Genomic DNA, 24,125 nt, shown 5'->3' with positions numbered 1-24,125 from the left:
AAGGAGTACAGCAGTGGTAACCCTGCCGGCTTGTATGCAGGGAGAGGCCATTCAAAGGCTGCGGAGGCATCCGTGACGGCCGACCTGAAGTTGAAAAGTCGTAGACTTGGAGCCATTCCTGCTGGGCAGGGGAACGATAAGAGTAGTAACTGATGGGGGTACGTCCCTGTAGTTAACTTTCTACCCACCTTTCTGCTAGATATTTCCACCTTGGGTAAGAAAGGCCTTTCTTCCTAAATCCAGACCAATGCCTTTCATCTATTATTTTCTGCTCATGTGAATAGCAGCTATTTGCAATATATTATTGATTACCTAGGAAATAATTGAAATGTAAGATTTGGGTATCTTTTGAGTTTAATTTTAATTTCATAAGCTGTGTCCGTAAACATTTTCTTTTAGAGTCAGACGTCTAAACCAGCACTCTCCAATTGAAATATAATGTGAGCCACACTTGTAATTTAAGCTGTTCTAGAAGTCCCATTAAAAAAGTAAAAAGAGGGCTTCCCTGGAGGCGCAGTGGTTGAGAGTCCGCCTGCCAATGCAGGGGACACGGGTTCGTGCCCCGGTCCGGGAAGACCCCACATGCTGCGGAGCGGCTGGGCCCGTGAGCCATGGCCGCTGAGCCTGCGCGTCCGGAGCCTGTGCTCGGCAACGGGAGAGGCCACAACAGTGAGAGGCCCGCATACCGCAAAAAAACCAAACCAAAACAAAAAAGTAAAAAGAAACAGATGCAATTATTTTTAATATTTTTATTTAGCCTGTTATATCCAAAATATTATCATTTCAACTTGTAATCAATATGTAAAAATAATTGAGATGTTTTACATTCTTTTTTTCATCTTAAGTCTTTGAATTCCAGTATGTATTTCATACATATACCATATCATAACTCGTACTGATCACATTTTAAGTGCTCAGTGGCCTCCTGTGTCATGTGGTTGCCTTATTGGACAGTTCAGCTCTAAACTAAGAAGTGAAACTAAAGTCATATGATGTTAACTTGTAGCACGTGTTTGAAGAGTTTCAAGTCCGTGTGGTGGACTCGATTATGTTAATATGCAAGCCCTCATTCCTCTCCACCTCTTTTTTTTTTAATTAATTAATTAATTAATTAATTTATTTATTATTGGCTGTGTTGGGTCTTCGTTTCTGTGTGAGGGCTTTCTCTAGTTGGCGGCGAGCGGGGGCCACTCTTCATCGCGGTGCGCGGGGCTCTCGTTGCGGAGCACAGGCTCCAGACGTGCAGGCTCAGTAGTTGTGGCTCACGGGCCCAGTTGCTCCGTGGCATGTGGGATCTTCCCAGACCAGGGCTCGAACCCGTGTCCCCTGCATTGGCAGGCAGATTCTCAACCACTGCGCCACCAGGGAAGCCCTCCACCTCTTTTTAGTCAGCTTCTTGTCCTTTTACTGAGGGGTTCATTTCTTAAGATTTTCCTTGCTTTTAGTGGAGGAAGGAAGGTGCTGAATGGAGAAAGGACCTTTATGCAGTCTGCTTTTGTCTCCATCATGGCAATGAGAAGTTTTCTACAAGAGTCTAATAAATAGCCGTGCAAATTACCTTTATTTTTTTCCTTAGGTGGTTTCTTTCTGTTTTTTCACCTTTCCTGCCTGAGTGACAAAATTGAGAAAACATTCTGGTTTTGATGTCTTTGAATATGGTGATATTTCAAATATAGGTATAATTTTAAAGAAGTTAATTTTTATTTTAAAAAGTGAATTCTGCCTTTGGTGGCATGTTTAGAAAACAAGTTCCGTAAAATTTTTTTTTAATTATGGAAGAGTCATCCATAAGAGTATCATATAGTATATGTATACTTTAAAGAACTATCAAATGAATACCAGGACCTACCGTTCAGCTTAAACTAGAATATTATATTAATAGAATAGAACATATTAGTACTTTTGAAGCCTCCCTGATCACGTTTCCTTCCTTCACTTCACACCCTGAGGTAATTTCCTCTGTCCCAAATTTTGTGTTAATCACGTCTTTTCTGTATGTAGTTTTATCATATTTGTATGTGTCACCAAACAACTTTGCCTGTTTTGAACTTACATACAAAATCAAACTAAATATATCCTCTTGTGACTTTTCTTTTTTAACTCGACGTTACGTTTTGGAGATCCATCCATGCTGATACGTGTGTCTATAGTGCATTCATTTTCATGGCTCTATAGTATTCCATTGTATGGATGTGTCACAATGTATTGACTTTACTGTTAAGACATTTGGACTGTTCCAGTGTTTTGCTGTCATGAACAAGGTTGCTTTTCACATTCTTGTTCATGTTTCCTGGAGCACATGTGCAGAGTCTCTCCATTACATACTGAGGAGCAAACTTACTGAGTCATAGAATATTTATTTGTCCCATCTTTGTGTCTTTTTTATTTTTCTTCTCAGACAATACAAGGTCCTTATAACACTTTACCTCCATTAATGCTTCCCGCCCCCCCCCCGGAAACATCTTTATTTCACCTGTCTCTTTGAAAGACATTTTTACTGAATTTAGAATTCAGGATTGGCAGATTTCCTCCAGCCCTTGAATAATACCGTTTTGTGATGCTCCATTACTTCTGTTGGAACAGCTGCCAGTATTATTGCTGCTCTTCTGAAGGTGATATGTCTTTTATCCTGTGACTCTTTGTCTTCAGTTTTTAATGATGACGTGCCTAGATATGGTTCTCCTGTTGAGGATTTGTCCAATGTCTTTAATTTGTAGAGATTCGGGGAAATTTTTGGCTGGTGTCACTTCAGATAGCACTTCTGCCGCTTTCTCACTCTTTCCTCCTGTGACTCCCATTGAATGGACGTTGGGCTTTTAAAAGCATGTCCCGTGAGTCTCTTCCGCTCTTGTTTTCTCCGTGCTTTGATCCGGATATTTTCTGCTGACTTCCTCTCTAGCTCACTCATCCTGTTTGGTGCTCAGTCTACTCTCCTGGTTTCATCCATCTATTAACATCGTAATTTGAGTTCTCTGCTAAAATTCTCCATCCTTCTATAAATCTTTTTGAACATGACTATCATTCTATTTTAAACTCTGTGTCTAATAACTCTAATGCCCGGATCCCTAGTAAGTGATCTTGTCTGGGTTTTTTTCTTAGTTTTCAGTCCTTCTGTTTGACTTCCATGTCTGGTAGTTTTTATGGAATGCTGGGTGCTGTGTAAGAAATGTTTTAGAGGCTCTGCCTGATACGATTTTTCTCTGGAGAGGATTTATATTTCTTCATCCTTCTGCTTTCAAGTGCCCAGTGCTTTGATTTCCCCTCATGTGCATTCCCCAGCAGAACTTAGTGTTCTGAGCTTTTCATTTGCAGTAAGGGGTATATAACAGCAAGAATTTTACAGAGGGACTTCTATTTCAGTACAGATAAGTACAGTAAGCCTGATGCTTAAAGAGAAGAATCGTGGGGAAGGATGCTCAATGGACGGGAATGTGTGGGGGGGGTAGAGACTATATCAGCCTTAACTCCTGAAATTATAAGAGATCCTTAAGGAAACTTCATCCTAAAGAATCAGTTCTGTTTCGGCAAGAAAATGGGTGAATCTTTTTTACAAACAAGGGTTAATTAGCTTTCTTCTAGGTTGAAAGTACAGTGAACCAGAGCCCCTATTTTTCTATCTTTCTAGTAATTGAAGGTTTTCTTTTAAAAGCAACACAAGACATCAGAATAGGTCCATTAAGTCACTTTGAAAGGGCAGCTTTTGAGTTAAGTGGATTGTGTTTTCTTCCTCATTCCAGGACTTGTTTTTTAGACCTGAAATCTGTTAACCTGGGAATGCCTAATTCAGCAGGATTTTAAAACACCAGATCTGCAGGAAGTAGATGGGTGTAAATTCTGAATGTTCTCTCTCAGGTCATCTTTTTTTTTTTTTTTTTTTTTTTATGGTACGCAGGCCTCTCACTGTTGTGGCCTCTCCCGTTGCGGAGCACAGGCTCCGGACGCGCAGGCTCAGCGGCCATGGCTCACGGGCCCAGCCGCTCTGCGGCATGTGGGATCTTCCCGGACCGGGGCACGAACCCGCGTCCCCTGCATCGGCAGGCGGACTCTCAACCACTGCGCCACCAGGGAAGCCCTCTCCCAGGTCATCTTTTGTGGGGTTGAAGGATATTAAAGTTAGGAACGCCTACTAAAAGGCCACTAAGGAATCCAGGGGACAATCCCAGGCAAATACCAGAGGATTCTGAGGAGCCGAGCTGCAGTTTTTAAATTTTAGTCCTTCTGAAGGGTGGGAGCCTTTGAGTCTGTTTTTAAAAGAACCTTCCTGTGGCCTTTCTTTGAGCCTGGGATCAAGCCAGGTCTCAGGAGAAATGAGCTAGGACTCGAGTGCCTTGGCGCTGAGCTGCCTCCATTCACAGCCCCACCCCCCAGGAGAGGCTCACCTTCCCTTGCTCTCCCAGGTGCTGAAGCCCAGTTCCCCGCCTGCTGTCTTCTCCCTCTCGCATCCGTCACACTTGGGGCTGAACAACCTCCCTGACACGTGAAGAGGTGGCCCTTGTATCTCTAGCTGCATCCCATCCACCCCCATGCAGTGCAGTTAGTAGGAAGAATCAGCACCTTGGTGTCCACTGTGAACACTGTATTCCTCTCACATTGGGGGAGGTGGGCTTGGGGAGGAACAGCGCAGCAGCAGAGGTGGAGGAGGGGAGGGAAGCCCGAGCTGGAGGAGCCCTTCTTACCCCGCTAGGAGCACAGTTGGGCTTTGCTGACTCTCTCCCCGCAGCCCTCTTAGCTTTCCCTCCCCCATCGCCCATCCCCTTGTATGTGTGTCTCCACATTTCAGTTACTGACACACATGGCAGCCCGTGCCAGAGCGACAGCCTCTCTGCAGCTAGATTTGCTTGACCACGTCAGCTCTGACGGAGTAAATCTCTTCGCTTCGGTGCTCCACCTGCTTCAGCAGATCCTTCTGTGAGAAGCGGGGAGGAAGAGCAGGCCTCTTCACAGGCAGGGACTCTTGCAGTCACTGGTCCCAGTCCCCACCCAGCGTGGCTTCCGTCTTTCTCCCCAGCTGCAAATGGTGCACGAGCACGGTGACCTGACGTGGTGTAATGTGGTCCACGCGGTGGGCATCCACAGAACCTCCTCTTTATCTGGGGCCTGTTGGCAGATGTGAGGGTGAGAGCTTTGTGGAGAGCGGGGGATGGATTTTAGGCCGCATGCCCTAGGGCACAGTGTGGGTGATGGAAAGGGGTGGGGTGTCTGAGTTGGGGTACTCATCAGGAGAGGGGACTGGAGCCTGACCCTCTTTCTTATCCAGGGATTTGCATGTCACGTTTTGGAAACTTTTACACTTCTGTCAGCTTCCTTCCTTTGTCGCCACCACTGCTTGGGAAAGGAAAGATGTCTACCTGGTGTCTCTATAAGATTTTCACTGGCATTCAGGAAGAAATTTTCCTTGGAGACAATAACAAAAATCACAGTTGGGTTCTCTCCATAGATTATCCAGTATCAAATATATGTGGATACTTAGCGGCTTAGCAGGCTATTGTTGGAGATGATCGTGGTCTTTCCAGTTTCTTTTTTTTTTTCCTTCTAGTTTTATTGAGATATAATTGACATACAGCACTGTAAACATTTAAGGTGTACAGGTTAGTGATTTGACTTAAATGTGACATACATCATGAAATAGTTTCCAAGTAAATTTAGTGAACATCCATCATCTCATAGAGATACAGAAGAAAAGAAAGGAAAAATGTTTTTTCCTTGTGATGAGAACTCTTAGGATTTACTCTCAACTTCCATATATAACACACAACCGTGCTAAATATATTAATCATGTTGTACATTACATCGCTAGTACTTAACGTGTTTTATAACTGCAAGCTTGTACCTTTTTACCACCTTTGTCCACTTCCTCCTCTCCCCACCTCTGCCTCTGCTAACCACAAGTCCTATCTCTTTTCCTATAAGTTTGTTTGTTTGTTGAAGTGCAACTGACTTACAGTTCCTGGTACACAACATAAGGATTTGATATTCCTGTGTATTTCAAAATGCTCACATTCAAGTCTAGTTATCATCTGTCAGCACACAAAGATATTACATTATCATTGACTATATTCCCCAAGCTGTACATTTTATTCCCGTGACTCATTTATTTTGTAACTGGAAGCCTGTACCTCCTAATTTCCCTATCCTATTTCACTCATCCCCCACCCATGGCCTTTCCAGTTTCCTCTGTACAACTACATAATAATAGAGTCCACTTCATAGGGTTGTTGTGAGGATTAAACTAATAAATGATTTCACAGATGCCACATCCTTAGGACAATGCCTGATACGCAGTAAACATTGTTGGCCTGTGTTTACAATTCTAAAAGTTACGCTATGGTCTTCAGCAATTGGAAGCTCTCCTTTACCCATTCTGCTCATACTCACTTAAAACTTCACTTATTTGGAGAAACCGGTTGGGTACAGATTTCTTTCTAAAAAAAAAATCTCATCATGATATTTCAAACCCTTGAAACACACCTGACTTTTTCAGTAAGAAGCTCAGCTTATACTGGTGCCTAGCATCTGTGATTGTCCTCTATGATGTCACCCTTCTTCTTTCTTCCCAAGCCTTTGGTATTAAAGAGAATATATCTATTCATTTGAAATACAAAGTACATTACAAGAATGAAGTCCTTGTGACTGGGAGTGAGATAAGCTCGAGCTTCTTTTCTATTGTGAAATGTTCTGTTTCTGAATTTCTGCATTTTGAGAGTCTAGTCTATTTATAATTGACTTCTTTATGCTTTCCTTTGTTCCTGAATGGTATAAGGTGACTCCTATATTACAGGATGAGACATGCAGGGTACAGTTGGGGAGGAACGGGGAGTGGAGCACGCATTAGAAGAAAGAATAAGATTTGCAGTAATAACCCTTGGCCTTTACACATTGCTTTGTGTTTTTTCCCCAAGTACTTTTAAAACTAAGGTCTCTTTGGATTAACCCAGCAACTCCGTGGATAGCATCCTCCCTGTTTTACAGATGAAGACACTGATCCCTAAGGAGAGTGTGTGTTTTGCTCATGTTCATCCCACTGACACTAGTGACAGAGTTGGGAGCAGTGACAGAGTTCGGATCCTTGCTACCCAAAGCCTGTGTGCTTTCCTAGTGTTGAAATAATTTATCTGCCAAATCAGGCATTATGGTGTGACCACCTCGGAGAGATTTTTCCCACATCTCAGTCTGTCTCTCGGTTCAGTACTGAGGTGCGGGCCGTTTATGCATATTGAAGACCTTGTTGGCATGGCAGATGGAGGCCTCAAGGGGTGACAATCCCCCTTGACTAGCAGTAATTGTAGGGAAACCCACTTCTGGCTTCCCTCCGTGTGCTTCAAGGGGTTTTCAGCGGTAACTAAGTGGGTGCCTGGCTCCTCAGCACGATCCCCTACCCCTGCTTGGGGGAAGCCTACGACGAGGCCTGGCTGATACAGAGCTAAAGCTGGGACACCGTCCCATCCACAGCTGGGTTTAGAGATGCATCTTGCCCACATGATCCTTTATAATTGATGTAGAAAAAAAGGGAAAATTGGACTTGACAGACATACTCGTCTGTTGTTGAAAATCAGTCTTCCTGATGCTACCCGTGGATATTCTGCTTATTTCTGTGCTTTAGCCTTCTAGCAAACTCTACCAGTCCTTTTTAAAGGAAAAGCAAAATCCTATTATGAGAGTGCTTCAATCCACTCTGAGCTTCTAGATTAATCTGAAACAACATCTGAGTTCACAACTGGGTCAGGAAGATCAAGAGAGACTTGCCAATTCAGCAGGCGTGTGTCTTGGGCTAGTTAAGAACCAGGCCAGTCTTGAGGTCTGACTTTGTTGCTTTTATGTTCAGACCTTGTGTGCTGAGATAATTCTGGGTGGTTTGGGATAACTTTGTTTCTTAACTGAAAAGGAGTGTCTGTTTGCCTGATAAGTGTTTACCCATGAAATAGCAACATGGTGTATGTGTTAGGGTAGGAGGGCTTTTAGATCTCCAGAGCTCTCTGCCCCCCCCACCAAAAAAACCCCAAGGTCATTGGTTTAGGCATGTTAGCTGGAATAGAATGCCAATCCTAGCTTTAAAATGTCTTTATTATTCTTATTCAGGGTCTCTTTTCTGGATTCCTTCCCCTTTCTCTTTTTGCCTTAAGGGCTATAATATATAATCATAACCAAGTAGAACTGAAAAAAGACAAACCTGCCCCACTTCTAGTGGATAGAGATCTGGGGTCCAGAAATGCCTCTTTCTTGCCAAACCTCAACTTGTTCCATGCCTTTTTTTTTTTAATGCCGGTCCCCAGTCCCAGCCTGCCCCCTCCACCATTTGGCCGAGTGAGGACTAGATGTTTGGTTTGCCTTGTGTTGGTGACAGATACCCACTACTTGTTGGATCACATTCTCCTTTAACTCTGCTCTGTTCACAAGTATCACAAAAGGGTTTTTCAATGTTAAGGCAAAACTCATACTCCAAGAATCATTTTTAAATGTGGCTGTTTTAGCAATATGAGTGAAGTGGTGAAGACCTTAGTTTTGAAGCGACTTAGGTCTTACATGACTTAAAGGAGGTTTTCCTACTAGTATTCTGGCAGAGTCAAAAACAACTCTGCAGGGCTTCCCTGGTGGCGCAGTGGTTGGGAGTCCGCCTGCCGATGCAGGGGACGCGGGTTCGTGCCCTGGTCCGGGAGGATCCCACATGACGCGGAGCGGCTGGGCCCGTGAGCCACGGCCGCTGAGCCTGCGCGTCCGGAGCCTGTGCTCCGCAACGGGAGAGGCCACAGCAGTGAGAGGCCTGCGTACCGCAAAAAAAAAACACAAAAAAACAACTCTGCAGTTTAAGCCTCCAGACTGCTTGTAAGAAACTTGTAAAAATTGATGACCTCCTGTGTGCCAGGCATTTTGCATTATCTCCTTAACCCTTCAAAGCAGCCCTTTAGACTGTTTTTTTCAGAACCAAACTGAGGTTCCAGGAAGTTAAGCAGCTTTCACCAGCTTGCACAGCGTGCACAGTAAGGACTTGACTCCTTTGCCCCTGCCTTTTGACTGTGTCATGGCAGCACCCCCAGAGTTCACGCCACCCATCCTTCTGGCACCACATAGCTGGGGTTCTGGGTTTCCACGTTCTAGCATAGCTTGTTGCAGGCCGTGGCGGCTCTGAGACCTGCAGCCGTACAGCCTTACACTGGAAGAAGGACTCTCCCTCACACACGAACTCCTAATACTTCTCTACCTTTTCCTGTTCTGCGTGGGTCACATCGGTCCTGATGACAAGGAAGATGCTGTCATCGGCAATAACTCAGTGGAGCAAGGATACTAAAGAGGAAATTTCCATTAGGTAAAGAACTGTGAAAGAAGAGCCCCAGAGCGGGGGGGAGAAATTCAAGCCCGGGCTTCTGTTACACTGGCCAAATATCTTTGGCATCCCATGCTTGCTGAATCTCCTAAAAGGGTCAGGAAAACTGATAGGACGAAACAGAGGGACACAGTGTAAATCTTCTTCTCTTGCATCATTCCAGCATCTACTTGGATTTCAGTTTTATAAAATCAGCTGTTCCGAGCCCGGCCCCAAACCCAGGCTAATTTGTAGTGGCTCCATTTCTGTAGACAGTGGGGTTATTTTTGGAAGGTGGGGTACTGACACGTAGTGTGTGTCAGCTACGCAGTAGAATGGGCATCTTGAAGTACTTCTGGGATTTTTACCCCCTTGCCGAAAATATGGCTTTATAGAAATTAATGACTTCTGGCTGTGGCCAGAATTCACAAGTGTGGCATGTGCTAGAGCGTCCTTCAGTGAAACAAGGGGGGAAATCACTGTTGTTTCTGCAAGGGTAATACAGGTTTTCTGAAGGACATCCTGTTCCTTCAGAACCTTTCATTTTAGCTAGGACAGTATTCACTTGCAGCCTTAAGTTTTTTGTGGACTTGAAATGGCTACCAAGTGAGCTCTATTGACCTAAGTCCCTGTAACTGCTCCTTCTGGTGTTGAGGTGTAGCCTACACTGAGTGGAGTTACGAGTTATCTACAGATCACCCTCCAGTTGCTAGCTCATGCCGCCTGCTCTGGTGCTTCCCTCCCCGACAGCTTCCGCTGTGCCGGGGACACACCTGCCAGATGCTTTATGTGCTCACTGTCTCATTTAATCCTCACAACAACCCTGCAGAATCCGATTGTACCCATTTTGCATATGAAGAAATTGAAGTTTGGATAACTCAGTACTGTTTTTCTTGAGTGCTTCGTGTATTAGGCTCTGTTCTAAGTGCTTCGCACATTGTATCTAATCCTTATGGCATCCTTGTAGATGGCTATTCTTATTCCCATTTGAAGATGGGGAAGCAGAGGCTCACAGAGGCGAAGTTACTTGTCCATGATCTCACCGCTATTAAATGTCACAGTCAGAATTCAAACTCACGTGTGAATGTCTTTCCCTTATGCCACTTCCCTATCTTCCTGGAGGAGAGAGGCAGAAAGCACTTGTGATTTACGCTTCTCCTTCACAAGCCTGGGGCGCAGTAGGGTTCCGTACATGTTTGACTGGGTGCAGAGCTGGACTGGACTTGCCTGTATCCTGATGATTTTCAGCTTTCCCTCCAGTGCCTCTGGGATTGGTTTTCCTTTGTTTGAGTATCTGCCCCCAGGCTTCATTTCCCCTTTGGAGCATCTGCTATGAAAGAGTCTCAGCCTGAGTTCGATTTTCAATGCATATGGCTTTTCTTTTTAAAATGCAGAGGCAGAACTGGGGCGGGTGGTGAAGGATGTCCTGCCCCAGCGACTCCCACGGGACGCTGTAGCTCTCATGGGAATCTCTGCTCTGTTTGGATGATCATTTTCAAAGTCAAGGACATGTGTGAAACAACACTTCCAGCCTCAGGGAAGACCAGTTCCAGAGGGCACCCATAAAGAGTGCTTACTGGAATCACCTCCCTCTACAGCCCATGTGTTCTCACCATTTGAGGGAGAAATAAGATTCGGGGTGTGATTTACTTTCCCACTGAGGTGGGGAATGAGAGATGGGATTAAGGATGACTAAGTGCTCCCACAGTGAGAGAAGGCCACAAGCTCTGTGGTGCCCTGGAGTCAATACTCAGAAGCCCAGTGGACTGGCCTGAAGCCCAGCCTCTGACCCTTCATCTGGCTGGCTTCGGTTTAGTTCCTATAAAATGTCTCTCCCTGTAAAATCTTATTAACTTCTCATCAGGACGGGTTTGGTCGGATCATGGATTTTCTACATCATTGCAAGTTTTCTGAGTTCTCAACGTCACATTTCTAGGGGTGAAGACTTTTGTAGTCATTTCCTGTTAATACAATATCTTTGTACCCTTTACTTCCACTCACAAGTGACAAAGGACAAGCCCAGTTGGCTTACACAGTAATATTTTAATAGATAGGTGGTAATTCAAATGGAATCCCTAGAGTAAGCGGAGTAGGTGTGGGTACCTTTCCACGGCAGTGGTGAGGCCCCTGAGAAGCACATGGAAGAATCCAGCATTTAGAGGGACAAGTGATCTCTTAGGTCATCTTATCCCATCCTCCTGAGGTCAATATGGTGTTTTCGTACAGAAAACACCCAAGACCTGTTGGTGCTGGGATGCCAGGGCTGCTGCAACAGAATCAACTGGCAGTTAAGCTTCGTCATAGGCTCCCTCATAGACCTTGGATATTAAACTTGTTTTACTGATGGACGAGGGTCAGTTATAGGAAGGGGGTTGGTACTGGGCAGTTTGCCTGGATTATTCCCCCATATTCTCTTAGGGAGAAAAAGTATTATGAGGTTTTTAACTTCTTCCTAGTCGGCTGCCAGGTAAACAGGACGTTAATTTAATATCCCTTCCAGGGAGATCTCTCTTCTCCAGGAAGGTAAGAGTTGAACCGCCCTCTCACCTTTTCTGCGATATCAGGGAGAGGCATTTTTGTCCACACCCTAAATGAGGACCACTGGCAGCCTCCATAATTCCAGAACATAGCAGGAACTCTTTCCAAAACGAGGGTCACATTTTTTTCTCTTCACTTGATTCCCAAGTGCGTGTGCACTTTGTGTTCCAGGTTCTTGTTGTAGCTGTTTCGTGTATGGAATTGTTATCTTCCTAACGAGACTGTCATTTTTGAGAATAGGCCCAAGGCTGCTATTCATTTGTATCCTCAGCAGTACCTAAATCTGTGCTGGGCCCAGAGTAAGGGCTTAATAAAGACATTCTAACTTGGATCATAGATCACAAACTGTCAGAGCTGGAAGGGATTTTGGAAACCACCAAGTCCAACACTCTAATTTTATAAATGGTGCCACTCCAAAAATTCACTTTGGAGGCTGGTGTTTATCTGCTGGGAAGAGAGGGTTTTTTGTTTTGTTTTGTTTCTTTTATGTTAAAGCCTAGTGCAAATGACCATAAATCTAAACCTTTGAAAGGCTTTCTTCAAATGGTGCCGGATGTTCCTCCTTGGACTAGTAGCTGACTAATAATAACAGTAAGAATGCTAACTAGATTCCTACCCTGAGCCGCTGTCACTGATTCTTTCAGCCACATGACAGTGTCAGGACTATCTCCATTCTCCAGATGCCGAGAGGGAGGTGCTGTGGTCAGGCACCTGGCTCAGGGTCACGTGGCCACCAGAATGGTTGAGACTAGAGTCTGGTTTGGCCAGATTCCTGAGCTCGTGGCCCGCAGGGGCTCTCAAGTGGGATCCCCCACTTAATACAGAATCCCATGGTGTCTCCATCCTAAAGGAAACTATAAAATCACTTTTCATTAACTTCAGCTCTCTAATTAAACAGGGAGTGACAGGGAAGGTTAGGCAAAAAAGCAAGTAATGATAAGGATTGCATCTCCAGAAAGGTCCGTGATCACTGCCCGAGATTATAAAGGCTTTTGGTCAGAGGGAAAGGAATGAGAGCTCCCAAGTCTTGCTCCAGGAACCGTTGCTTTACATGGAACTGCTGTTTCTTCCCCTAGTCTCTCTTCTGTGCCCAGAACTCACCTCCCCTCGTTGCTCGTGTCAGAAGCCTCAGGACTGATGGCTTTCAGGGCAGATCTGTGTGCCCCTCCTTGCCAGAGCAGAATGAAATAGCCTGTGATGGCCAGGCTGCCAGTGTCGTGGGTCCTCACGGCAGGCTGTTTGCCTCGAGTCTTTCCTCTGAGCTTTGTATCTAAATAACATTCCTGTGAGTTTTCTAAAAGGTTAGTGCTGGGTCATTGGCACTTAAACCACTTGTTTTGGTAGATGCTTCTCGAGAAGGTTAATTACATATGTGATATCCTTCCCTTTTTATGTCTGAATGATGAGGATAAGTACCCTGTGGTTTATTAACTGTCACTTTAAACCTTTTCAAATTGTCTTGTGACAAAACAGAGTTTTATGTCCTTTTTATCCAGCTTTGATGGATGAGACAGCTTCTCTGGTTAAAGTATGCCAGGATAAATAAAATCTCTCTCTGATTGGTGGGGGAGGATTTTGCATTTGAAGTCATGGGTTCAAGTCTGCCACTTTGTATGAAAGGTAACCTAACCTGTTAACCTTTCCGTAGACTTTGTTTTTCTTTTGACGAATGGAGCTGGGCACCTAGGCACTTGGTAACTGTTGAATAAGTGAAAGAAAAGGCATCTCAAAATGTGGATGCCAAATCCTGAAGCAACCGTTGGCCACATTTCTATTTTGAATCCCACTAATTCTTAAGGCAAAGGGCCTCTGTCCTTAACCGTTGTAGAATCCCAAAGCTCACCTCTCCTCCCCAAGGCCATTTTGTTATACCTTTAATTTTTCAGTAAGTTTGCAATAGGACTGTGAAAGGTAAATGTCCTTATGGACTTTTAGTAGTTGTTTGCAAGCCTTGTGTCCACCTGTGTAAACGTCCCACAATTCGTTTTGCGTCCAGTGCTTGAAAACCACTCTTGCGGGACACACAGTGTATGTAATTCAGCAATGAATCTCTCTCTCATTCAGTATTTACTGACTCCCGGCTAAGAGCAAGGGAAGGTATTTATTTAAAATAATTAAAACAGTAAAGAGTCTTTTCCTTCTGTTCTGTGTTCATTCCAGTTTGCGGGGACGCTGTCCGATGGCTTAGGGAAGACGATGGACAATCGCCATCAGTCGGAGCGGGAGTACATCAGATACCACGCGGCCACGAGCGGCGAACACCTTGTAGCTGGCATCCACGGCCTGGCTCACGGTGAGTCACGGGATATCCGGCCGCAGAAGAGCGGCTCTTCTGCCCCAGTTTTTCAGAGGTGCCTCTTGCCCATCCAATCGCAAGAGGAACCCCTAGCTTGGTACCTGGGTGTGTCGGAAAGCCCTCCAGGCTCTCTTGTTCTGTCCTCCCTGGGTTGAAATGTTACAGCCCGTGAGAACTCTTCATTCATTTTCAAAATGTTGTGCCACACTGCAGTTCCTTCCTGTTCTCTGGCTTCTGTCCCCGAAGGGTCCTAAGGTGTAAAGATCGGAACTCCTTTTTAGAATATAGGACTGCTGCTTCCAGACTTGCCTTCTGCTTACGGATTATTCCTTCCAGAGAAGGCAAAATGTGAAACTGGCTGCCAGGTTTGTGGCCCAGATGTTGCTGAGTCTTGTATAAATGCACCTTCACAGGGGTTATAAATCCTTGTGCCCAAGAGATGTCGGAGATGGCATGAGCCTGTTAAGTCTCTGAATTTGTTTGAATTCTGGTTTTTAATGTTTCAGTCTGACTCATTTGCCTTTTGTTGCATCAACAACTTCTCAGCATGCCGTTGAAGGCCCCTAGGAAAGTAAAGCCAGCCAGCTGTTCCCTCCACTGTCCCCCAGCCACACTATATTTCAGCCACCCAGAGCCATGTCCTGCTCCCCAGACGTGCCTCCAAGTCCTTGATCACTCATGTTTCTTCTGCCCTCCCCTTCTCTGCCTCACTTCCTTGCCTCTCATAATCCTACTCCACCTGCAAGTCCCAACTCAGATGACGTTTGCCCAGCTCCACCGTCCGCAGTTAGAATCGATGACGATTCGAGCACACAAGGCAGTCTGGGTTGTGTATGTAGCTAGCTCTGTGTGTCTTGCTTTCCTGATGGGCTGCGAGGGCCGGGAGAGCATAAAGACCGCCTCTCGTCATGTTTGTACTTGGGCAGAGCCTCACGTGATGCCTGGCGTATAGCTCATGCTTAGAAGTGGTTGTCAACTGAACTGTTGGTACCAGATTCTTAGGAGTAGTCTGAAGCTATCAGAAGTTATATCAAGGTTAATCAAGTCTTGATTGTCTGCATTTGGAGGAAAAAAGAAGGAATAGACATAATAGAACATCATGTTTTTCTTAGTTTTTGTTTATCAAGTTTCCTAATGGTGAGGACTGGATCAAAATGCCTCTGCTTTTCCTCAGCCTGCCCAGCTGGAAAGCGAGCAGCCCCCAAGGAGACATCAAGCCAGAAGTAAAATTTGGCTGAAATTGATCTGCTTATGGACTTTAAAAGTTGATTGTTGGGCAATCATTTGGGTTTAAAGATTTAATCATTCTTTCTAGTAACTGTAATTCGGAGGACTGTTTTTTTTTTTTTTTTTAAAGAAAGTCCTATCCCCGTTCCTTCTTTCTGCTGCTTGGAATGGGACTGTAATGGTTAGAACTCCAGAGCCTTATTTTTTTATTTTTATTTTTTTTGCGGTACGCGGGCCTCTCACTGTTGTGGCCTCTCCCGTTGCGGAGCACAGGCTCCGGACGCGCAGGCTCAGCGGCCGTGGCTCACGGGCCCAGCCGCTCCGCGGCACGTGGGATCCTCCCAGACTGGGGCACGAACCCGTGCCCCCTGCACAGGCAGGCGGACTCTCAACCACTGCGCCACCAGGGAAGCCCTGTTTTTTTTTTTAATGAGTATAAAGTGCTCTGCTATGTGTACTTGGCTTTATCTGTCCAGCATCCTTGTGATACAGAGAGAAAGCATGGCTGTCCTCACTTTTTAGATGGACATACCAGTGTGCCAAGAAAATGAGTGATTGGCTCAAGGTTGTAAAATCCCTTCCAACCAAGGATCCTTCAGATAATATGTACAACACCTCCAGGAGCCAGTTAGGCCATTCTAAGACCAAGAACCAGTGGCCTCATCCAAGGAGGACCCATTAAGCTCTAAGATATATGAAAGCAGTATCCTAGAGAGAGATCCTTCCTTCAGGATGAAAAAAAACCCTTAAAAGATAACAAGAACCAGAAGCAATTGAATCTCCTTGGTTTAAAAACTGGGAGTCATGCTCCGTTCTCCCTGTAGGCCCTGCTTGACTCAGGTTTAGTAATGTTCTGTCTCTGTCATGAGCTTTGTTCAAAAGTTTGGGAAAGGCAGGGCTTCCCTGGTGGCGCAGTGGTTAAGAATCTGCCTGCCGATGCAGGGGACACCGGATCGTGCCCCGGTCGGGGAAGATCCCACATGCCGTGGAGCGGCTGGGCCCGTGAGCCATGGCCGCTGGGCCTGAGCGTCCGGAGCCTGTGCTCCGCAACGGGAGAGGCCACAACAGTGAGAGGCCCGTGTACCGCAAAAAAAAAAAAAGTTTGGGAAAGGCATATTGCCTCGCTGGAGCAAATGGACCCAGGATGCAAAAGAAATGTTGTGAATTGTTAGTACATTCTCACCCAGGGAATTTCCTTTACCAATCTGTCTCACTAGAGCTGAAGCGTCTAGAGAGTCCTCATACCCCCACTGTCAAAGGGTAAACACCCTGTGAGTGTCCCTGGCACAAATCCTGGAAGTGCTTCTTCCCTGCAATGCCTGTGTCCTCTCCAGCCTTTGCCAACTTCTGGCCACTTCTGAGGCTCTTTAAGGTCACTGTTGTCAACTTTCAAAGTGTTGGGAATGTCTTTTTGACTTAGGTTGGTCTTTTGAACGGGCTGCCTTGAGGATCCCTGCTGACTTTGGCAGCTTTGGGGGTGCCCTTCATCAAGGCTTCACCCTTTACTCTGATCGCCTGCACCTGTTTCAGCAAAGTGTGCAGTAGCTTTACCCCATTTCAGACCTTTGGTGGTGTTTGCCAGTCACACAGTATTCTTTGAAAACTGAGCATTTATATTTAGTCATCTCTCCACCTTATGTTTTATGGGATGCCAACTTTCCCCAAGGGCCCTGTTTGCTAGTCTGTCGATTTAATCCTGCGTCTGCACCCTCTCCTGATTGCCCATATGCTATTCAAGCTCTGGAATTAAAAAGTCGCCACTGTTAACCTCTTAGCTTTTCTTTGATTCTTTTAAACGTGAAACGCGCTTTACTTCTGACCAATACGTAACGTATGTTCTCTGACTCTAAACTCGGCAGGCAAGTCTGCCGCCTCCCCATCTTGAGTTGGCCTGCCTGTGGCCTATCAAGAGACTGACATTATGCCCCTGAGTTTCCCTTGCCAGGTGCGTGGAATTGGGGGGTTTGTCTTTAAATGCTTTTGCTTTTGTCCTTGGCCAGCTTGCAAGAGCCCTTGTCTTTTCTGCTATAGGTATCATTGGTGGACTGACCAGTGTCATCACCTCAACGGTGGAAGGCGTGAAAACAGAAGGGGGTGTCAGCGGTTTCATATCTGGCCTTGGGAAGGGGCTTGTTGGCACTGTAACCAAGCCAGTGGCAGGCGCCCTGGACTTTGCATCAGAAACAGCCCAGGCGGTGAGAGACACAGCCACACTTAGTGGCCCCAGGTCAGTGGTGGTCGGAGGCGTGGCTCGTGCAGTTTCCAGCCTGAGTCTGCTGCCTTTCCTGAGCCATACTGATGTGTTGAATCCTATACTTTTTCTGCCTTAATGATGTGATTTTTAAACATTTGTATACGTGTAACTAACATTTCTGACCTGCCTAATATAGAGGCATGAAAATGAGGCACAAAAATCCGGCATGAGTTTTTCCAGATCTATATTTATATCTGTATCTATATCTACATGTACTGGATATGTGTGTGTGTGTGTGTGATGTTTTTTTTCATTAGAGGAGTCAGAAATACGATTGGATCCTTACACACGTCCCCTGTTCACCAAACGGACTAGACCCCTACATGCCCATTAAGAATACTCTCAGGGGCTTCCCTGGTGGCACAGTGGTTGGGAGTCCGCCTGCCGATGTAGGGGACGCGGGTTTGTGCCCTGGTCCGGGAGGATCTCACGTGCCATGGAGCGGCTGGGCCCGTGAGCCATGTCCGCTGGGCCTGCGTGTCCGGAGCCTGTGCTCCGCAACGGGAGAGGCCACGACAGTGAGAGGCCCGCGTACTGCAAAAAAAAAAAAAAAAAAAGAGAGAGAATACTCTCAGGCCATAGGCTGTGTCTTGCTCCGAGGCCCCATGGCGTGGTTTGAGAACCCCTGCAACTGCGGTTCACCACATGGGTCTGTCCCTTCTTAGCTCTCCTTCCACTTGAAAGTGCCAGCCAGTTCCCCAACCTCATAAAGAAACTCCCCAAGGAAGTTGGCAGTTCTTCTGTGGGATGTTGTCTTGCCTTGATACCAGCTGAGACAGGAAATCAGTGGCAGCCCATATGGCTCCAAATCTCATAGAATCCAACAACTTTAACTTCGCTGTTTGTGTTAGTGGCCTATTTTAGCCTCCCTTTTTCAGAGTGACTAATTGGGGATCTTATCAACAAAGGGTATAATGAATGTTACAGTTCCCAGCCAAGCTGGACTCCACTTAAGCCCAGAAGGATTTCGCTGCTGCCTGGTTAATGGATATTCCCTGAGTGAATCAGTGTCCCCTTTTAGAACGCCTAGGGCCTGGGCCATGTCCACACCCTATCTCTCCCTCAAGTAGGATTTGAAGTGAAATCGTCCCCAATTAAAATGAATCCATTTTCTGTCACCAGGAAACCTTACTGATGACACATTACTGCACTAGGGGAAATGCTTAAGATTGTAGACTGGGACCACGTAATATGTTCTGCCAGAATGTCTTCCATCTGGAAGCAGCTGCTTTTTTAAAAAAGGATCTGTAGAGTTTACTTTAGTTAATTTTACATCCTCTTCTCAGACACAGAGCTGAAATAATCCTTGAGTATATTTTGAAGCATTTATGGAGTTGGGAAGAGGGGCAGGAGGGAGCCTTCAAAAGTATTTCCAGTTAGTTTTTCCATGTCTGCTCAAAGCCCAAGAAGTCTGCCGCAGGTATTTTGTTAGGACAGTAAGACCTAATGAAGCATGAGTAAAGCGGAAGGCCCCTAAGAATTCCAGAAGATCCATCCTCATCCTTAAAATCCAAGAGTGGTCAAGGGACTGAGTGAGTTGTTTCCAAAAGGGTCTGAGGTATATGTGTTAAATTGAGAAATATTATTATTTTGCGCTGTAAACTCGAATGACGTTGACCAGAAAGAAATCACTTGCATTTTGTACACTGTCAGTCTGGAAATCTTGATAAAGTTTTGCATATTTTTTAGGGCGCAAGATGGTTGCTGCAGAAAGGTGGTGGTGTCATTTTTACCAGTTGTCTGGCTTTGCTGTAGGAGGTTCTGTTTAGTGTCAGTCCGTGTATATCTGTCACTCATTCATTTTTTAATTAGTAAATATTGATTGAAAATTGCCTAAGAACTCAGGGTTGGGAATATAACAGAAAGCAAGGCTATCCCTAGTCTCAAAGGACTTCCAGTCAAGCGGGGCAGCACACATAAAACAAATAATCATATAAATAACAGTTTGCTAAACTTGCGATAAATGACACAGGAGATTTACAGAGTGCTGTGAGACTGTATAATTAGAGAAGGCAAGAAGTAGAAGGTTTGCTAACGTGGGGTCAGTGGGGTCAAGGAAGGCTTTTCTAGGGAAGTGATATTTGAGATGAAGCCTGAAGTTAGAAGTATGACTTGGCCAGGTGAAGAGAAGAAAGAATCACCTTCCAGGTAAAGGGGTGCAGAGAAGCTATGCAGCTTGTCTCAAAGCGACCAGCAGTTGGGCAGTCTAATTCAAGTGCCCAGAACGGCTGTCTTATAGTCACCCACTCCTCCTAGAAACAAAAGCTCTAGTGATGGGTGAGGGGCAGCCAGCTAGCCGTGGGCCTACAGACACAGAAGCTCAGAGCGGGGGGCATTAAGCTGCTGCCTGTCCTCTCTGTCCCTGGAGGAGCCAGTAGTGGGAGAGCCAAGGCTGCAGTTACCACGTGCTAGACCTGTGAACTGAGGGCCTCAGAGAAGCTTGGCCCTTTACCCTTCATTGCACTGAAAAGGCACTACAGATTCTTCGGAAACTCTTTAACCAATTTCCCTTAGTCCATTCGTCTAGATCCAAAAGTAGGCTTATTAACGAGGAGACAAGCACTAGAGAGAAAAGAGCACTTGACCCTGAAAGCCATAGCCCTCAGCCCCAGCCCCCTCACCTATGAGCTTTGGGCCCTTGGTCAAGCCTCCTAGCCTTTTGAAGCCTCTGTTTCTTCCTCTATGAACAGGGATAAATATACCTCTTTATTTATTCTATCTCTCAGAGGTTTGAAGCCCAACCAGAGTTATTTTAATGTGGATGCTATAAAGAACTATAAAATGCTGGGTGATATTATTTTTGAAGTCACATTAAAGGAGCAGAGAGATTTTTTGCAGGTGGAGAAATGTTGCAGTGCCTTAAGGGTTTGTTCTGATGACACTGTGATCTCTTAGGAACGTACTAGCTCTACCAAGGGATAAATCACCCTGATTTCTTGGAAGTGAGTTATAACCATCTCCAACCATCCCTGTTGATTGAACAGGATCCAGGGGTGTTACTCAGGGTTTTTCCCCACTGTTTAGACAACAGGGACTAACTAATGATTTGAAGGGATTAGAAGTGAGGTTCTGACCGAGGGCTGACCTGAGCCCAGGGACTGAGCCAGCGATAGAACCCAGGAGTCCAAGGGCTCTGCCTCTGAGTCCGCTCTTGGAATGAGACCTTCTGCTTCCTTTGTAATATTTCATCCAAGTGAGGGCTTCGATCTTAGCATCTATGTTTTAACTGACCCAAATTTTAAGCAGATGATAGCAAAGTAAGCCATAAAACTGTGGAAGGCTATTCCTTCCAGTAATCCATCTGAAAAGTGGCCTTACAGGAAATATTGGCTCCTTTTTGTGTTTATTTGAACACGATTTTATTTATAGGGAACCCCCCCACACAACTTGAGTTCTTTTAGATTAAAATACTTCCAAGTTCCTCTCCTTGTTGGAGTGTGCAGGAGTTCCAAGAAGACAGCCACCTACCTTTTCCCTGAAATTTCCATGCAGTCTAACAGTTCTTGGGAAGGCAGGTGGGGGTGGGGGAGAGGAGAGGGTGGAGGACAGCAGAGCCTTTGGCCTCAACATGAATGCTGTGGACCCGTATCCCCTGCTGCATTTGTTAACTGTACAAGTATGTGTGGTTTGGAACTGAAGGAAGAAGCCTTTTCCAAGGCAACGTTCTGCTGGCTCAGGTTGCATCTTCTCGTCTCCGTGTGTTGAGCCACATTTGTCTGTTCCCAAGTAAAGTTTATGAAAATGGCACCGATGCAGCCACACTTGTGGTGCCATTGAAGTCATGTAGACAAGCCTGCCACCCTTCAGGAGACCAGGCCAAAGCAGGGCACCCGCTGGGCTGCACGTCCAATTCTCTGTGTGTGTGGTGGTATTTGCTGGTAGCGTTTAAAAAGATACTTGGGTAGAAAGCCTCAGAGACCCAGGAGCAGCAAAAACACCATGGAAAAGAAAGAAAGGTCTGACCCTGAGCTATTTATTTGCTTGTTTATTTCTCTGAGTACCATATGTCGTACCCTTGGGGTCGCATGACGTTTCGAGAAAGTAGCAGATGAAGATTTGTGAAGCTGGGCCCCTGGGGTTTCCTCCAAAATATTTCTTCACCTTTTTCGTCAAGACCCAGAACGGGGGGGAGAAGAGGGAGTTGGCAGAACCTGAAATATTTAAACTAATTTAACAAAGCTCAGGAGTGTGGGGGCTTATCTCATTATTTAAGTTAGATAAGGAGGAAGGGGGAATCTGAAGGATAATGATAGATCATCGTTTAAGAACATAGCATCAGGACTCCGATAATGTTCTGGAATCCCGGGACCCTGGTATTGTGCACGTAGATGTAAACTCCAGTTGCTCTGAGAGCTTTTGAGTCACCATTTGGTTGGTTTCACAGAAAAGATTTACGGTGGGCATATTTGACTTCTTCAGTGCACATACTCCCAAGACACCATCCAAAATCTGTTAGAGACTTTCCACTAATGGCCTCTTAGATGTGAAATAAATGGAAATGGATTTTTTTCGGGAAAAACCCTTTTTGTTAGTGTTTGCATCTTACCCATGACTCTCCAGGATGAAAGGTCATCTGAGCCTGAATGCTGTCAGGTTGGACAGGTGAGAAGAAAATCAGCAAAGGGCATTTCGGGAAGGCTTCTCCTGCCCTTCCAGTCTCGTCTGGCAACACTGCTCTGAGAGCAGCCGTTTGCCCTCCTTGGTATCATACATAACACATCAAGCAGCATTGGCTTGAATTAAGCCCTTAGGGAACTTCCAAAGGTAAAAATCGAATACACATTTAAATGTTTGTTAGGTTGTACCAGAGCTCTCCGTTCTTTCCACCGGCGTTTCCTTCTGAGGCACAGCACGGTGGACCGACGCCCCATGGATCTCGAGGCAGAGGCAGTCCAACATGTCCTGGAAAGTTTCTGCTTCATCTTAAAACTGTAAATGAACTTTACAGCTTATCCCATGCTTGTTTTAATAGGGTAATGTTTTAAATCGCTACCCAGTAAAACTAAGCATTCAGAAAGATACACCACGTCATCCTGTAGCTATTGCCTCCTGCTCATTTAAGAAGTACAAGATACCCCTTCCAGACGAGTTCTGTAGACCCTCGCAGCATCGATAGAAAGCCGTGGTTGTTGGTGTGGGTGAAAAGCAAGAGCCTAGTACAGGTTGGACCCTGAGGCTCTGTTTCTCATCTTCGGGCATATCTGTCTGCTGGCTTGGTAGCCATCTGCTGGGGCCATGTTGACATGTCAGTTTTATCATGGGAAGGAACGCGATTTCAGTGAAACTCAAAAAGTACTTTTGCATCCGGCTGAAGGGAAGGGACTGTTCATATCTCTCCTGTTATCCAAAAGTGGCCCTGTGGCTCTAGGGACAGCCCCTCTGTCTGTCTTCTTCTCACCCTTGGGTGTGAGGTGAGAGCCCTGTGTTCTCAGTTCCCGATCTTGCCACACCAGGCCTTTCCCAAGAATGCTTGAAGGTAGATGGATCCTTCTCTCACTCCTCCTGAGCAAACCCAGAAGAAGAAACAACATTCAGAGCTGTGCTAATGATATACGATGTCTCACTCGGGTCTGAAATTAAGCTGATGAAGTTACAGGATAAGACATTTTTAAGAAACATCTTAACAGTCCTTCATGCCTTATAAGTTAAAATTTCTCTCACAGGAACACAAGCAGAGAAATCTTATTTTCTAAGACAGACTTCTTCCCTCTTGCTGAACTCTAAATACTGTATTCCCCTTTCACTCAAAGGCTCCAGACGATGCCATTCTCATTATAACTTATGGAAAGCTCAAATCTGTTGATGGAAAAAAAAAAAGTGTGTGTGTTCCTGCACACACATATTTGAGAAAAGCCTTTCCATTTCTGAAATCCCATGACTCATTTTTATGCAAGATTATCTGTTAGGGAAAAAAACCACTTTTTTGGTCATGGTACATTATTATCGTTTCTAGAAAGGAGAGCATCTATTTTTTGCCATTTTTGGCTTGCAGAGATGACTGACTTCATGGAAACGGCACTACCCTGCTTCCAAAAGTAAAAATAAATTGAATTCAGGCATGTACATCTTTGAGGTACAGTCCTGCTATCCCAGCTAGCAGGTCTTTGCTCAAAGAAAATAGAATGGGAAGTGAGATTGCTTTCTGATTTTGACTTCTTCCATGTAAACATTAACTAGTCGGTCCAGCCCTTGTACCTGTAGTCCCTTCCTTGTTCAGTGACTTGATTTTTAAGACCCTGGAGTGACACGCAATCTTACATACATAAGGTATGCATTTGAGATTTTTGCTTTGAACTTCAAGAGAAACAGAAGTGTATTTCTTCCTGAGAAAAATTTATATTCTCTGTATTAGAGAAGAATGAAAAGCCATTTAACTGCTGGTGGAATTCCTCTGCAAAGGCATTAGGTTTACTTATTCTTAGATTTTGATGGCAATCCTATGTCTTTCAAATGTTTTCCCTTACAGAATCATCCCTCTTGGCCCAGGATGAAATTGGAATCTCCCTTAAAGA

At 45.2% G+C, this 24,125-nt stretch overlaps 1 protein-coding gene across 4 annotated transcripts in view; it reads left to right on the top strand.

Moving 5' to 3' along the window:
* The window catches only part of VPS13D (vacuolar protein sorting 13 homolog D), a 246,601-nt gene that overhangs the window by 178,159 nt on the left and 44,317 nt on the right, over positions 1–24,125 (top strand). For all 4 annotated transcript variants that reach the window (XM_081226396.1, XM_081226395.1, XM_081226398.1 and 1 more), the window contains 2 exons: positions 13,997–14,129; positions 17,391–17,586. In XM_081226396.1, the coding sequence (XP_081082522.1) occupies positions 13,997–14,129; positions 17,391–17,586 (329 nt within the window). The remainder of the gene's footprint in view (positions 1–13,996; positions 14,130–17,390; positions 17,587–24,125) is intronic.

This window comes from Mesoplodon bidens (assembly GCF_964165515.1).
Source record: "Mesoplodon bidens genome assembly, chromosome: 2".
Lineage (NCBI taxonomy): Eukaryota > Metazoa > Chordata > Mammalia > Artiodactyla > Ziphiidae > Mesoplodon > Mesoplodon bidens.
This window is presented reverse-complemented; position numbering and strand designations above follow the sequence as displayed.